Genomic DNA, 16827 nt, shown 5'->3' with positions numbered 1-16827 from the left:
CTTAGTGCTGCTGGTCAGGAATATTACGGACAGCTGACCAGCTGACAAACTGACCAGTGAACAAAAAAACTGTGACATAACAGTGTTGAAATGTTTGTACATAACCGTTTTCAATAGAGTTGAATATATATTTTTCCTTTAGACATGGGATTTGACTTTAACTGTACCAATTTTTCTGTTGCTACAAAGACTTTTAAGGTATGGTTGCTATGGAGTTTTGTTTTGGAACATTATGTTCTGGAACAGTAAACTTTAAGCTGGTTTTTCTCAAAACGGACCCTCAAACTTGGTCGACTTCAATCGGATGTAAATCGGTCATTTTCTGTCCGATTCCAACAAACCATATATCATTTTGAAGGTCTTTAGATGGAGAGTGTGTAAATAACAATAACTCAGTTTTTAAAATGTCCTCATTGTGACTCATTTTGCCAGCACAGGTCACAAATATTGTTTTAAGATCAAAGATGTGTCTGGAATCAGAGACATTTCTGTACCCATGGAACTGAAGCAAACAATTGCTACACACTTAGATGAGCTTGCAAAGTCTCTCGACGGATATTTCCCTACAAGAGAGTCATATCCAGAATGGGTGAGACAGCAGTTCACGTTTGCTGTTGAGACAGCAAATGTCAATGATGAATACCTCGACGAAATCATTGAAATTCAGCAGAGCCAAGGTTCAACAGCAACTCTTCAGAACAACAACGCTCTCAACGTTTTGGTGTCGACAAATGGAAAAGTATCCAGTTATTGCTAAGAAAGCCCTGGAATTTTTTTTATACCATTTGTTACAACATATCTTTGCGAGCAATCCTTTTCGAGGATGCTGGACATAAAAACGAAGAAAAGGAACAGACTTTGACATGACAATGAGAGCGGCACTTGCCAAGGTGAAGCCACGCATATCTGAACTGGTCTCTCATAAGGCAACAGCAGAAGTCACACTGATTTGCAGGTGTGTCATTTGTTGTGAGTTCATGCACTGTGTTGGTTTTGTTCTTTGAACAAGGTGATGTTCATGCACGGTTAATTTTGTGCACCAGTAAAAACACATAAAATTGTCTTGAATTTGAAAAAAACAAATAAACATTTTATTTTTCACTAAAGGTTCGGTGAATGCGCATATGAAACTGCTGGGGTTCGGTACCTCCAACAAGGTTAAGAATCACAGATATATATATATTTATTTTTTTGTAAATGATAATCGAAGCAATATGTGCTGCTGACATATTAACACATTCTGTCATTATTGATCTGTTAATTTACTGGTTACTTTCTGTTGTAACATTGTTCTATCTACATTTCTGGTAAAATGTAATGAACAATAATACTTTACATTAGTTTTAATCAATATTACAAATGTGGGCATCAATCCAGTACCAAGTAGTAACAGGTACGCCTGGGCCAATATTCGATAAGTCAATCTATAGACGATAAATAAAAATTAAGTTTCCCAGCGTCCATTAATCGCCACGTGCATGCTTGTTTACAGGCTTCAATTGCACAGGGCAGTATTTGACATACCAATGCTGACATTGATACTTAAAATTTGTAAGATCATTGAATTAATTCTTTTTTTAATCACAATTATAATCAAACTAAAACATAACATTGCGGTGTAACAATATCAAATATTAAAATTGTTTAACTCCACATGAATGAACACATGTGGAGTTAACCAAAAAAAAGCTGAAATAACTGAAAACATGTTTTATGTTCTAGTTTCTTCAAAATAGCCACCCTTTTGCTCGGATTACTGCTTTGCACACTCTTGGCATTCTCTCCATGAGCTTCAAGCACACCTGTGAGGTGAAAACCCTTTCAGCTCATGGAGAGAATGCCAAGAGTGTGCGAAAAAGTAAGGGTGACTATTTTGAAGAAACTAGACAAAATAGCCACCTTTTTGCTCCGATTACTGCTTTGCACACTCTTGGTATTCTCTCCATGAGCTTCAAGCACACCTGTGAAGTGAAAACCCTTTCAGCTCATGGAGAGAATGCGAAAAATTAAGGGTGACTATTTTGAAGAAACTAGACAAAATAGCCACCCTTTTGCTCTGATTACTGCTTTGCACACTCTTGGCATTCTCTCCATGAGCTTCAAGCACACCTGCGAAGCGAAAACCCTTTCAGCTCATGGAGAGAATGCCAAGAGTGTGCGAAAAATTAAGGGTGACTATTTTGAAGAAACTGGACAAAATAGCCACCCTTTTGCTCTGATTACTGCTTTGCACACTCTTGGCATTCTCTACATGAGCTTCAAGCACACCTGTGAAGTGAAACCCCTTTCAGCTCATGGAGAGAATGCGAAAAATTAAGGGTGACTATTTTGAAGAAACTAGACAAAATAGCCACCCTTTTGCTCTGATTACTGCTTTGCACACTCTTGGCATTCTCTCCATGAGCTTCAAGCACACCTGCGAAGTGAAAACTCTTTCAGCTCATGGAGAGAATGCCAAGAGTGTGCGAAAAATTAAGGGTGACTATTTTGAAGAAACTAGACAAAATAGACACCCTTTTGCTCTGATTACTGCTTTGCACACTCTTGGCATTCTCTACATGAGCTTCAAGCACACCTGTGAAGTGAAAACCCTTTCAGCTCATGGAGAGAATGCCAAGAGTGTGCGAAAAAGGAAGGGTGGCTATTTTGAAGAAACTAGACTTTAAAACATGTTTTCAGTTGTTTCACCTTTTTTTGTCAAGTACATAACGCCACATGTGTTCATTCATAGTTTTGATGTGACAATCTACAATGTAAATAGTCATGAAAATAAAGAAAACGCACTGAAATGAGAAGGTGTGTCCAAACTTTTGGCCTGTACTGTATATATATGTGTACCGTGGACCACTAGCAGTAAATAAACATTATTTGGTACACATTAGAGGTAATTAAAGTTAGATATAAAGAAAGTTATAATCGCATTTAGCTCGAAGTGTTCCATTTTAGTAAGAACCCGCTTTACAATAACTAAGGCCTATTCATCTTGTCACATCAATGAGATTCTCCGCCTAACTACACCGAGAGAGACAAAAAATGAACTCCAAACTGTGTATGGTAATATGATGTAATCAATGTATTATGTTGATTTAAAGAGCTAAAGAGAAGAACATGTAAGACGAGCCTACCTGGGAGCACCGCCACAATGACGCCGCCATCTTGAATCCACAGCGAGTCACGCACGTGCCCTTGCCGCGTCAGCTGACCTGCCGGTCCACCAATAGGAAGAGAGTTAGCGGTGGAGGGGCGGAGCCAAGTGTCAGCGTGGCGATTAAAGGGAAACTCAACACGAAAAGTCTCAGAAGGGGAAGACTCCACTTTTTGTTGATTTAGTTGAACAATAAACACTGAGGCACTTCCAATATACAATTCATAATAGTTCCAATGTTCCGGATCATTATAAAACACAATTTTCATTTAATTTTTAATTGACATTCCTATCCATCCATCCATCCATCCATTTATTACCGCTTATTCCCTTCGGGGGCGCTGGAGCCTATCTCAGCTACAATCGGGTGGAAGGCGGGGTACACCCTGGACAAGTCACCACCTTATCCATTACATCATATTTACATACATCATATATCTGTTGTCTGCCCTAAATGTCAAAATATGTTTTTGTTTACATCCCAACGATGCCAACCCCCCCCTCCCCCCCAAAAAAACAAAATAATATTTACAGATAAATAAATCAAATAAAGAAAAGGAAATAATAATAATAATAATAATAATAATAATCAGAAATAAAATAAAATAATATAAACAGATAGTAAATAAAATACAAAATAAATATATATATATAAATAAATACAGTATATATATATATATATATATATATATATATATATATATATACATGCATATATATACATACATATAAATAAATATATATATAACTAAATTTTTTTTTTATTTTTTATTTTTTATTATAGTATTTAATAAAAATACAAAATAAATATATATATATAAATATATATATATATATATTTTTTTTTTAAATTTACTATCTGTTTATATTATTTTATTTTATTTCTATAAAATAAAATTATACAAACAGATAGTAAATAATAAAATATATATATATATAAATAAATAAATAAATAAAATAAAAATTATATATATATGTATATATATATATATACATACATAAAAAAAAAATATATATATACATATATATATAAATAAATATATTATATTATATTGTTTTTTTATTATTATTTACAATCTGTTTATATTATTTTATTTTATTTCTGATTATATATATATATATATATATATATATATATATATATATATATATATATATATATATATATATATATATATATATATATATATATTTACAATCACTAATTTGAGAAATTAAAATCAGGCTTAAGGGGCGTGACATAAGTGACCCAGTTTTCCCAGTATGAAGTACATTTCTCCAATTTATAATTAATAAAAGCAGTTATCTTCTCCATTTTATATACGTCCATTGGGATTTCCATCCATTGCTTCAAAGTTGGGCTCTATTAATTTGAAGTCATTAATCTAATAGTAAAATCTGGATTTCACTCTAAAATATCAAAAAAGGTATCTTGCAATTTAATAATATTGATAGTCATCTCTCGGTCGTTGTCTTTCATAAATATGCCATTTTGGATCTCCTCCACTGGGCTCTATTAATTTGAAGTCATTAATCCAATAGTAAAATCTGGATTTCACTCTAAAATATCAAAAAATGTATCTTGCAATTTAATAATATTGATAGTCATCTCTCGGTCGTTGTCTTTCATAAATATGCCATTTTGGATCTCCTCCACTGGGGACATCTCCACGCCCTTGTCTCTCAGCCAAGTTCTGATCTGCAAGGAAAGACTCAAATCAAATTTTGTTTCAAAAATTACCCAAAATAGCCTATTTATTTGCATGATCTACAAAACCCAAAAGCAGTGAAGTTGTCATGTTGTGTAAATGGTAAATAAAAAAAGAATACAATGATTTGCAAATTATTTTCAACTTATATTGAATTGAATAGACTGCAAATACATGATATTTAATGTTCACACTGAGAAACATTTTTTTTGCAAATAATCATTAACTTAGAATTTAATGGCAGCAACACATTGCAAAAAAAGTTGTCATAGGGGCATTTTTACCACTGTGTTACATGGCCTTTCCTTTTAACAACACTCAGTAAAGGTTTGGGAACTGAGGAGACACATTTTTGAAGTGGAATTCTTTCCCATTCTTGCTTGATGTACAGCTTAAGTTGTTCAACAGTCCGGGGGTCTCCCTTGTGGTATTTTAGGCTTCATAATGCGCCACACATTTTCAACGGGAGACAGGTCTGGACTACAGGCAGGCCAGTCTAGTACCCGCACTCTTTTACTATGAAGCCACGCTGTTGTAACACGTGGCTTGGCATTGTCTTGCTGAAATAAGCAGGGGCGTCCATGATAACGTTGCTTGGATGGCAACATATGTTGCTCCAAAACCTGTATGTACCTTTCAGCATTAATGGTGCCTTCACGGATGTGTAAGTTACCCATGCCTTGGCCACTAATACACAACCATACCATCACAGATGCTGGCTTTTACACTTTGCGCCTATAACAATCCGGATGGTTCTTTTCCTCTTTGTTCTGGAGGACACGACGTCCACAGTTTCCAAAAACAATTTGAAACGTGGATTTGTCAGACCACAGAACACTTTTACACTTTGCATCAGTCCATCTTAGATGAGCTCGGGCCCAGCGAAGCCGTCTGCGTTTCTGGGTGTTGTTGATAAATGGCTTTGGCTTTGCATAGTAGAGTTTCAACTTGCACTTACAGATGTAGCGACCAACTGTAGTTACTGACAGTGGAGCCTATCTCAGCTGCATTCGGGCGGAAGGCGGGGTACACCCTGGACAAGTCGCCACCTCATCACAGGGCCAACACAGATAGACAGACAACATTCACACACTAGGGACCATTTAGTGTTGCCAATCAACCTATCCCCAGGTGCATGTCTTTGGAGGTGGGAACCCGCGCAGTCACGGGGAGAACATGCAAACTCCACACAGAAAGATCCCGAGCCCAGGATTGAACTCAGGACTACTCAGGACCTTCGTATTTTAAATTTTCCTGAGGGAACTCTCCTGAAGGAATCAATAAAGTACTATCTATCTATCTATTGTGAGGCACATGCACTAAGCCTTCCCACCTTAAAAGCCTTCTCAAAACACACCTATTCAGATCTGCTTTTAACCAGTGATTAGTGTTCTGTGTCCTGTCATATCCCGTCTTGTAATTGTCCTGTATTGTTATGTATTTTACAATGTACTGCTTTTATATTTCCTGTATTTTATATTATTACTTTGAACTGTTTTATATTTTAATTTGTTTTATCCTAAAGCATCTTTGAGTACTCTGAAAAGCGCTATACCAAATTTTTTTTATTATTATTATTATTATTAAGCCCTGTTCCACCGTGCTGCCCATGAAACCTATACATTCTATTTTTTTTAATATACGATGTATATGAAACCTATACATTCTAAAAAAAATTTTTTATATACGATGTATATGAAACCTATACATTCTCCATTTTATTATTATTATTTTTTTTATATATATACGATGTATATCAGGGGTGTCCAAACTTTTTCCACTGAGGGCCGCACACGGGACCATTTTGATATTTTTCATTTTCAAACCTTGACAAAGTATATGGATTTTTTTTTTAAACCTTTAGGGCTCCCGGGGACCATAAAGGGTCTCAGTCATTAAAATGTAAAAAATAAGTCAAATTATTATTATTTTTTATTTAACGCTTACAGTAAATCTCTACATCAACTTTAAGTTGACATAAAGTAAAACAAAAAAAAAAAGTTTTTTTGCCTTTTCTGTCCAAGACAACTTTGTTTTTATAATAAAACTGAAATATGCAGTATTTAGTAATTAGAGCCCTAAAAGATCAATAATGCAGGACACCATTGATTTTAATTATTTAATACTTTTGAGTAATCACAGTGAAATGTTAAATAAAATCCTACTAAATATATTATGGATCCAAAAGGTCCCTTACTCATAAAGTGATACATTTTTATTAGTTGTTTTTTTTAACTTTTAACACTTAAATTACGAGATCAACTTCAGATATATATGTCCATTTTACGTTTGAACTATTATTTTGTTTGTATTATGCTCTTTTGTCAAATAAAACTTTGATGTTTTTTATGGCAACCACACAATATATGCAATATTTTTTCCACATAAAACATTTTAAAGTGAAATTTTTTAAGTGATAATTCATTGTAACAGAGATTTTTTGTCTTTTTTTTTTTTGAGCAATGGCAAAAAAAAATTAAAATAAACAAAGACAAAGAAAAAAAAACAGCCTGCATGGCAGCTTTGTGTCAACATTGCAACTTTTTCTCGTTAGATTTCACCTCATTCCACTTTTTTTTTTTAAATGTTTTTTTTTAAATTTTTGCAATACTATCAATTTTGCAATTTTTGCAGAATGTGTGGCGGGCCGGTAAACGATTAGCTGCGGGCCGCAAATGGCCTCCGGGCCGCACTTTGGACACCTCTGATGTATATGAAACCTATACATTCTATATATTTTTTTTTAATGTACGATGTATATGAAACCTATACATTCTCTATTTTTTATATACGATGTATATGAAACCTATACATTCTATATGTATTTGTTTTATATACGATGTATATGAAACCTTTACATTCCATAATTATAATTTTTTTTATAAACGATGTATATGAAACCTATACATTCCATAATTGTTTTTATATACGATGTATATGAAACCTATACATTATATATATATTTTTTATATATGATGTATATGAAACCTATACATTCCATAATTATTATTTTTATATATGATGTATATGAAACTTATACATTCTATAATTGTTTTTATATACGATGTATATGAAACCTATACATTCTCTATTTTTTTAATATACAATGTATATGAAACCTATACATTCTCTATTTTATTATTATTATTTTTTATATACGATGTATATGAAACCTATACATTCTATATATATATATATATATATATATATATATATATATATATATATATATATATATATATATATATATATAATTTTTTTTTATACACGATGTATAAGAAACATATACTTTCTCTATTTTTTTATATACAATGTACACTACCGTTCAAAAGTTTGGGGTCACATTGAAATGTCCTTATTTTTTAAGGAAAAGCACTGTACTTTTCAATTAAAATAACTTTAAACTAGTCCTAACTTTAAAGAAATACACTCTATACATTAAATGACTATTCTAGCTGCAAATGTCTGGTTTTTGGTGCAATATCTACATAGGTGTATAGAGGCCCATTTCCAGCAACTATCACTCCAGTGTTCTAATGGTACAATGTGTTTGCTCATTGGCTCAGAAGGCTAATTGATGATTAGAAAACCCTTGTGCAATCATGTTCGCACATCTGAAAACAGTTTAGCTCGTTACAGAAGCTACAAAACTGGCCTTCCTTTGAGCAGATTGAGTTTCTGGAGCATCGCATTTGTGGGGTCAATTAAACGCTCAAAATGGCCAGAAAAAGAGAACTTTCATCTGAAACTCGACAGTCTATTCTTGTTCTTAGAAATGAAGGCTATTCCACAAAATTGTTTGGGTGACCCCAAACTTTTGAACGGTAGTGTATATGAAACCTATACATTCTATAATTTTTAAAAATATATATAATGTATATGAAACCTATACATTCTATAATTTTTTTTAAATATATATATATACAATGTACAGGAAACCTATACATTCTATATTTTTTTTAATTATTTTTTTTGGTGATATATATGCAATGTATATGAAACCTATACATTCTATATATGTTTTTTTTATATATACAATGTATATGAAACCTATACATTCTATAATTTTTTTATATATACAATGTATATGAAACCTATACATTCTATATATATATATATATATATATATATATATATATATATATATATATATATATATATATATATATATATATATATATATATATATATATATATATATATATATATATATATATATATATATATATATATATATATATATATATATTTTAAATATATATATATATATAATGTATATGAAACCTATACATTCTATAAAAAATAATAATTCTTGTCAGAAATGATTATTGTAGGCGATTACCCACAAGGACAACTTCTCTTCCCGTCCAGTCTGCGGTCCCGACCGCCTCCTGCACGGCAGCGACCTCTGGCGGCAGCTATTCGCAGCGCAGGGACTCCTCCCTCTGCAGAGCTGGGAGCTCCGCGGTTCTGCAGCCGAGCTCGCCCTGTGACAGCAGCACTCTGGCGCAGACTCCTTCGCCACATTTCTCCTGCCTTCTTCACCGTCACCACCCGCACCCCACTGCATCATCCCCCGTGGACGCACGTCGGCGTGGCCTCGTCTAGAATGGGGAACCGGGACGATGAGTACGATTTCTTGTTCAAAGGTAAAACAACAAAAAAAGGAGGAGGCAGGGGGGGGGGGGGGGGGGAGTAATGCTGACCACATTCTTCTTTTCCACCGGCCTCGCTTTACGAACGCACTTTATGGTCTTTTATTGCGTCTGGATGCTGATCAGGTGATGATAGTCCGAACGTGGGGTGGGGGGGGTTTTATTGCAACCTTGCAATCCTGCATGGAGCTAGGAGCTGTTTTAGGCCTGCATGTGCAACTTTTGCCTTCATCTGAGAGGATCCTGGGTGATACGTGCTGATGCATCGGCTCAGCTGGATCCAGAATGCCTCTTTGATGGTGATATCAGCTCCTGTGGCACATTAACATCCCGGGGGGGGTGCAGGAGCCAAAAGGCCATTTAGATATAACAAAGTATCCTCTGTGGGATGAATAGTGCATCTGCAGGAGGCCAGGGCTCTCTCTCTCTCTCTCTCTCTCTCTCTCTCTCTCTATCTCGCCCTTTCTGCCGGGGGGGCCGCGGGGACGACAGGAAGGGCAAGGCGGCTTGAAAGTGCCGATTCAGGTTTGGAAGGAGCCCCCCGTTATCAGCTTCCTGCAGGCCGGACTGGAACGGTGTCAAAGTTTGGCTCTGTTTCCTTTGTGGAGAAATAGGGGGGGGGGGGGGGGGGAGAAAGAAAAAAAAAAAGGCCCCACCTCTGCAGCTGTTGTTTTGGTACAGAGGAGGCCCTCCTGGCGCGGACTGAGTCAGACCTCAGACCTGGTGCTCGCCGGGAGCCTTCAAAACAATAGCAAGACCTTGGACAAGGTTCACGCCGAAGGACAGCGCGGGTGTCAAAACAAACGCGAGGGGTGTTGACTTCCTAGTGCAATGTCAGTGCAACTGGTTTGTTTTGGGGGCCACATTTCCAGAAAGCTAAGGACCGGGGCCGGGGGTCCTCTACAGTAGACATTTGATTTTGGTCTATTCGTTTTGTTAGAGTTAGAGAAGTATTCTGCTGGTTTTTTGTGGGTTCAGATCAGGGAATGTCATTTGTGAAGCACTTTCTTATATACATATATACATTTTATATGTATATATATATATATATATATACATATATATATATATATATATATATATATATATATATATATATATATATATATATATATATATATATATATATATATATATATATATATATATATATATATATATATATATATATATATATATATATATATACACTACCGTTCAAAAGTTTGGGGTCACCCAAACAATTTTGTGGAATAGCCTTCATTTCTAAGAACAAGAATAGACTGTTGAGTTTCAGATGAAAGTTCTCTTTTTCTGGCCATTTTGAGCGTTTAATTGACCCCACAAATGTGATGCTCCAGAAACTCAATCTGCTCAAAGGAAGGTCAGTTTTGTAGCTTCTGTAACGAGCTAAACTGTTTTCAGATGTGTGAACATGATTGCACAAGGGTTTTCTAATCATCAATTAGCCTTCTGAGCCAATGAGCAAACACATTGTACCATTAGAACACTGGAGTGATAGTTGCTGGAAATGGGCCTCTATACACCTATGTAGATATTGCACCAAAAACCAGACATTTGCAGCTAGAATAGTCATTTACCACATTAGCAATGTATAGAGCAGGGGTCACCAACCTTTTTGAAACCAAGAGCTACTTCTTGGGTACTGATTAATGCGAAGGGCTACCGGTTCGATACACACTTAAATAAATTGCCAGAAATAGCCAATTTGCTCAATTTACCTTTAACTCTATGTTATTATTAATAATTAATGGTATTTATCTTTGTGGAAACACTGATCATCTTAATGATTTCTCACAATAAATATATATAGAAACAGATAAATAGCAATATGCACCACTTTATTTTTATATTTTCTCTAAGTGCACATTTTTCACATTGAACATTTTCAAATGATCACTTCTAAGACAGTCTTGTGAAATCTCAATATCCCATTTTAACTAGCTAGCCACTAACATTTTTTAACAAATCATGAATTACTTTGCACCATGTTTGTACAAATAATAACTCATGTAAAATATAAAAGTCAACTCTCAAATTTTTAAATAAATCATGTCCCAGTTGGGGCGGTATAGCTCGGTTGGTAGAGTGGCCGTGCCAGCAACTTGAGGGTTCCAGGTTCGATCCCCGCTTCCGCCATCCTAGTCCCTGCCGTTGTGTCCTTGGGCAAGACACTTTACCCACCTGCTCCCAGTGCCACCCACACTGGTTTAAATGTAACTTAGATATTGGGTTTCACTATGTAAAGCGCTTTGAGTCACTAGAGAAAAAGCGCTATATAAATATAATTCACTTCACTTCACTCCCACTTTAAACTGGACACCAAATCTGTTATCTGTTTCTTTGTCAGTTAGTGAAGACCAAGTCTTTAAAATATTTTCTTGGATTTTCAAATTCTGTTTGAGTTTTGTCTCTTTTAGAATTAAAAATGTCGAGCAAAGCGAGACCAGCTTGCTAGTAAATAAATAAAATTTAAAAAATACAGGCAGCTCACTGGTAAGTGCTGCTATTTGAGCTATTTTTAGAACAGGCCAGCGGGCTACTCATCTGGTCCTTATGGGCTACCTGGTGCCCGCGGGCACCACGTTGGTGACCCCTGGTATAGAGTGTATTTCTTTAAAGTTAAGACTAGTTCAAAGTTATCTTCATTGACAAGTACAGTGCTTTTCCTTCAAAAATAAGGACATTTCAATGTGACCCCAAACTTTTGAACGGTAGTGTATATATATAAAGTCGTGGTCAAAGGTTTACATACACGTGTAAAGAACATGATGTCTTGGCTGTCTTGAGTTTCCAATAATTTCTACAACTCTTATTTATTTGTGATAGAGTGATTGGAGCACATACTTGTTGGTCACAAACAACGTTCATGAAGTTTGGTTCTTTTATGAATTTATTATGGGTCTCCTGAAAATGTGAGCAAATGTGCTGGGTCAAAAGTATACATACAGCAATGTTAATATTTGCTTACATGTCCCTTGGCAAGTTTCACAGAACTTTCCTCCAGAAGGTCTTATCTTTGTCCATGTGATGTCAGATGAAACAAAAATGGAGCTGTTTGGCCACAATACCCAGCAATATGTTTGGAAGAGAAACGGTGAGGCCTTTAATCCCAGGAACACCATTCCTACCGTCAAGCATGGTGGTGGTAATATTATGATCTGGGTCTGTTTTGCTGCCAATGGAACTGGTGCTTTACAGAGAGTAAATGGGACAATGAAAAAGGAGGATTACCTCCAAATTCTTCAGGACAAGCTAAAACCATCAGCCCGGAGGTTGGGTCTTGGGCGCAGTTGGGTGTTCCAACAGGACAATGACCCCAAACACACTTCAAAAGTGGTAAAGGAATGGCTAAATCAGGCTAGAATGAAGGTTTTAGAATGGCCTTCCCAAAGTCCTGACTTAAACGTGTGGACAATGCTGAAGAAACAAGTCCATGTCAGAAAAACAACACATTTAGCTGAACTGCACCAATTTTGTGGTCCAAAATTCAAGCAGAAGCTTGTGGATGGCTACCAAAAGCGCCTTATTGCAGGTAAACTTGCCAAGGGACACGTAAGCAAATATTAACATTGCTGTATGTCAGAGGTGTCCAAACTTTTTCCACTGAGGGCCGCACACGGAAAAATTAAAGCATGTGGGGGCCATTTTGATATTTTTAATTTTCAAACCATAACAAAATATATGTATTTTTTAATTTATTTTACCTTTAGGGGTCCCGGGGACCATAAAGGGTCTCAGTCATTAAAATGTTAAGAATAAGTCAGATTATTATTTTTTTGAAATTATTCAACGCTTACAGTAAATCTCTATATCAACTTCAAGTTGATATTAAAGTAATACAAATTAAAAAAAATGTTTTATGGCTTTTCTGTCAAAAACAACTTAGTTTTTTTTTTTATAGTAAAACTGAAATATGCAGTATTTAGTAATTAGAGCCCTAAAATATCAATAATGCAGGACACCATTGATTTTAATTATTTAATATTTTTGAGTAATCACAGTGAAAAGATAAATAAAAAAATCACTAAATATATTTGGGATCCAAAAGGTGCCGCACTCATAAAGTGATACACTTTTATTAGGTTTTTCTTTTACTTTCAACACTTAAGTTACGAGATCAACTTCAGATACATCTGTCCATTTTATGCTGGAACTATTATTTTGTTTGTTTTATGCGCTTTTGTCAAAGAAAACTTTGATGTTTTTATATGGCTACTACACAATATATGCAATATTTACCACATAAAACATTTTAAAGTGAAATATTTGAAGTAATTGGAGCCCTGAAAATAATTCATTAAAACATGGATTTTTTTTTTTTTTTTTTTTTTTTTTTGAGCAATGGCAAAAAAAAAGAAAAATGAAGAAAGACAAAAGAAAAAAAAAACAGCCTGCATGGCAGCTTTTGTGTCAACATTGCAACTTTTTCTCATTAGATTTCACCTCATTCCACTTTTTTTAATGTTCTTTTTTGAATGTGTGGCGGGCCGGTAAACAATTAGCTGCGGGCCGCAAATGGCCCCCGGGCCGCACTTTGGACACCCCTGCTGTATGTATACTTTTGACCCAGCACATAATAAATTCATAAAAGAAGTAAACTTCATGAATGTTTTTTGTGACCAACAAGCATGTGCTCCAATCACTCTATCACAAAAAAACAAAGGGTTGTAGAAATGATTGGAAACTCAGGACATCCATGACATCATGTTCTTTACAAGTGTATGTAAACTTTTGACCACGACTGTATATATATACAGAATTTATTATGGGTCTACTGAAAATGTGAGCAAATGTGCTGGGTCAAAAGTATACATACAGCAATGTCTTATCTCTGTCCATTATTTAGCTCGATGCTAATTTACATTATATTCACCATTAAGATGCTGTTGGTTAGCAGTGAAACAAACTGGGGCATTAGTGATCAAGAGCCATATACATTAATTGTGATTGATTGGGGTTTAAGGACATTCTGGAAAAAACCCAAAACCCTGCATAATCTCGACCCAGCACTGTAGTGTTTTTAAGAATCCGCTGCAAAAATGTGAGTCCCTCACAATTTTTCTTAACTAGGTACTTCTGTACATGTTATCAAATATTACATTTTAAATAATTAAATACATTTTTAAATGCAACATTTAAAAATGATTATGATAACCGTGCTGTCCAGTTGTTATATCTTGTTTTCTTACTACATTTCTGAGTCTCATTTGCAAGTATTATAGACTTTGCATGCAGTTGCATTTTCAAGACGTTAGATGGCAGTAGTGTATAGGCTACAAAGTGTGTTGCCGAGCTAAGAAGTAGTCTTTGCCATGAAGCTGAACGTGCCAGTCCAGTCTTATGTTGCACCCTACAAAGTGTTTATACTGTAAGTTATTACACACCAGCTGTTAGACTGTAACATACATCTTCGGTGTCGTTTTTATTACGGAATTTGAGATGTTGAAGTCGCCATGTAAAATCGTTAATGCTAATCAGTAGCGTGTATATGGCTAGCATCAAGCTAGCACATTTTGAAAAGTGGAGACTTACTTTATGTACGTTCTATCAGGCATACTTGCTTTGTTATCGTGGAAAATTGCAACATTACTTAGAAAAACCTAGGAATCGATACCGGTACTCAACAGTACCATATTTCGGGACTTCTGTATATGTTAATAAATATTACATTTTTCAATGAAATACATTATGAGCTGATTATGATAACTGTGCTGTCCAGTTGTTATATCTTGTTTTATTATTACATTTCTGAGACTCATTTGCAAGTATTATAGACTTTGCATGCAGTTGCATTTTCAAGACGTTAGATGGCAGTAGTGTATAGGCTACAAAGTGTGTTGCCGAGCTAAGAAGTAGTCTTTGCCATGAAGCTGAACGTGCCAGTCCAGTCTTATGTTGCACCCTACAAAGTATTTATACTGTAAGTTATTACACACTTGCTGTTTGATTGTAGGGTGCATCTTCCATGTCCTTTTTATTACGGAATTTGAGATGTTGAAGTCGCCATGTAAAATCGTTAATGCTAATCAGTAGTGTGTATATGGCTAGCATCAAGCTAGCGCATTTTGAAAAGTGGAGACTTACTTTATGTACGTTCTATCAGGCATACTTGCTTTGTTATCGTGGAAAATTGCAACATTACTTAGAAAAACCTAGGAATCGATACCGGTACTCAACAGTACCATATTTCGGGACTTCTGTACATGTTAATAAATATTACATTTTTCATATGAAATACATTATGAGCTGATTATGATAACCGTGCTGTCCAGTTGTTATATCCTGTTTTATTTTTACATTTCTGGGGCTCATTTGCAAGTATTATAGACTTTGCATGCAGTTGCATTTTCAAGACGTTAGATGGCAGTAGTGTATAGGCTACAAAGTGTGTTGCCTAGCTAAGAAGTAGTCTATGCCATGAAGCTGAACGTGCCAGTCTAGTCTTATGTTGCATCCTACAAAGTATTTATACTGTAAGTTATTACACACTAGCTGTTTGATTGTAACGTGCATCTTCCATGTCCATTTTATTACTAAATTTGAGATGTTAAAGTCGTTAATGCTAATCAGTAGCATGTATATGGCAAAGCCAATGTAAATTAGCATGAAGCTAGCGCATTTTGAAAAGTGGAGACTTACTTTATGTACGTTCCATCAGGCATACTTGCTTTGTTATTGTGGAAAATTGCAACATTAGCGAGAGAAACCTAGGAATCGATACCGGTACTCAACAGTACCATATTTCGGGACTTCTGTATATGTTAATAAATATTACATTTTTCAATGAAATACATTATGAGCTGATTATGATAACTGTGCTGTCCTGTTGTTATATCTTGTTTTATTATTACATTTCTGAGTCTCATTTGCAAGTATTATAGATTTTGCACGCAGTTGCATTTTCAAGACGTTAGATGGCCGTAGTGTATAGGCTACAAAGTCTGTTGCCTAGCTAAGAAGTAGTCTTTGCCATGAAGCTGAACGTGCCAGTCCAGTCTTATGTTGCACCCTACAAAGTATTTATACTGTAAGTTATTACACACTTGCTGTTTGATTGTAGGGTGCATCTTCCATGTCCTTTTTATTACGGAATTTGAGATGTTGAAGTCGCCATGTAAAATCGTTAATGCTAATCAGTAGCGTGTATATGGCTAGCATCAAGCTAGCGCATTTTGAAAAGTGGAGACTTACTTTATGTACGTTCTATCAGGCATACTTGCTTTGTTATCGTGGAAAATTGCAACATTACTTAGAAAAACCTAGGAATCGATACCGGTACTCAACAGTACCATATTTCGGGACTTCTGTACATGTT

The 16827-nt window shown here is 35.1% G+C and overlaps 2 protein-coding genes across 2 annotated transcripts in view; one reads left to right on the top strand and one right to left on the bottom strand.

Moving 5' to 3' along the window:
• LOC133630613 (mitochondrial import inner membrane translocase subunit TIM44-like) overlaps positions 1-3230 on the bottom strand; it is a 28017-nt gene extending 24787 nt beyond the window's left edge. Inside the window, exon 1 of the mRNA XM_062022201.1 lies at positions 3126-3230. Coding sequence (XP_061878185.1) covers positions 3126-3155 — 30 coding nt within the window. The 5' untranslated portion in view covers positions 3156-3230. The remainder of the gene's footprint in view (positions 1-3125) is intronic.
• A 6068-nt stretch (positions 3231-9298) lies between these two features.
• LOC133630612 (ras-related protein Rab-11B) overlaps positions 9299-16827 on the top strand; it is a 44251-nt gene continuing 36722 nt past the window's right edge. Inside the window, exon 1 of the mRNA XM_062022200.1 lies at positions 9299-9503. Within this exon, the coding sequence (XP_061878184.1) occupies positions 9464-9503 (40 nt within the window). The 5' untranslated portion in view covers positions 9299-9463. The remainder of the gene's footprint in view (positions 9504-16827) is intronic.

The sequence above is a fragment of the Entelurus aequoreus genome, linkage group LG16 (genome assembly GCF_033978785.1).
Source record: "Entelurus aequoreus isolate RoL-2023_Sb linkage group LG16, RoL_Eaeq_v1.1, whole genome shotgun sequence".
NCBI lineage: Eukaryota > Metazoa > Chordata > Actinopteri > Syngnathiformes > Syngnathidae > Entelurus > Entelurus aequoreus.
This window is presented reverse-complemented; position numbering and strand designations above follow the sequence as displayed.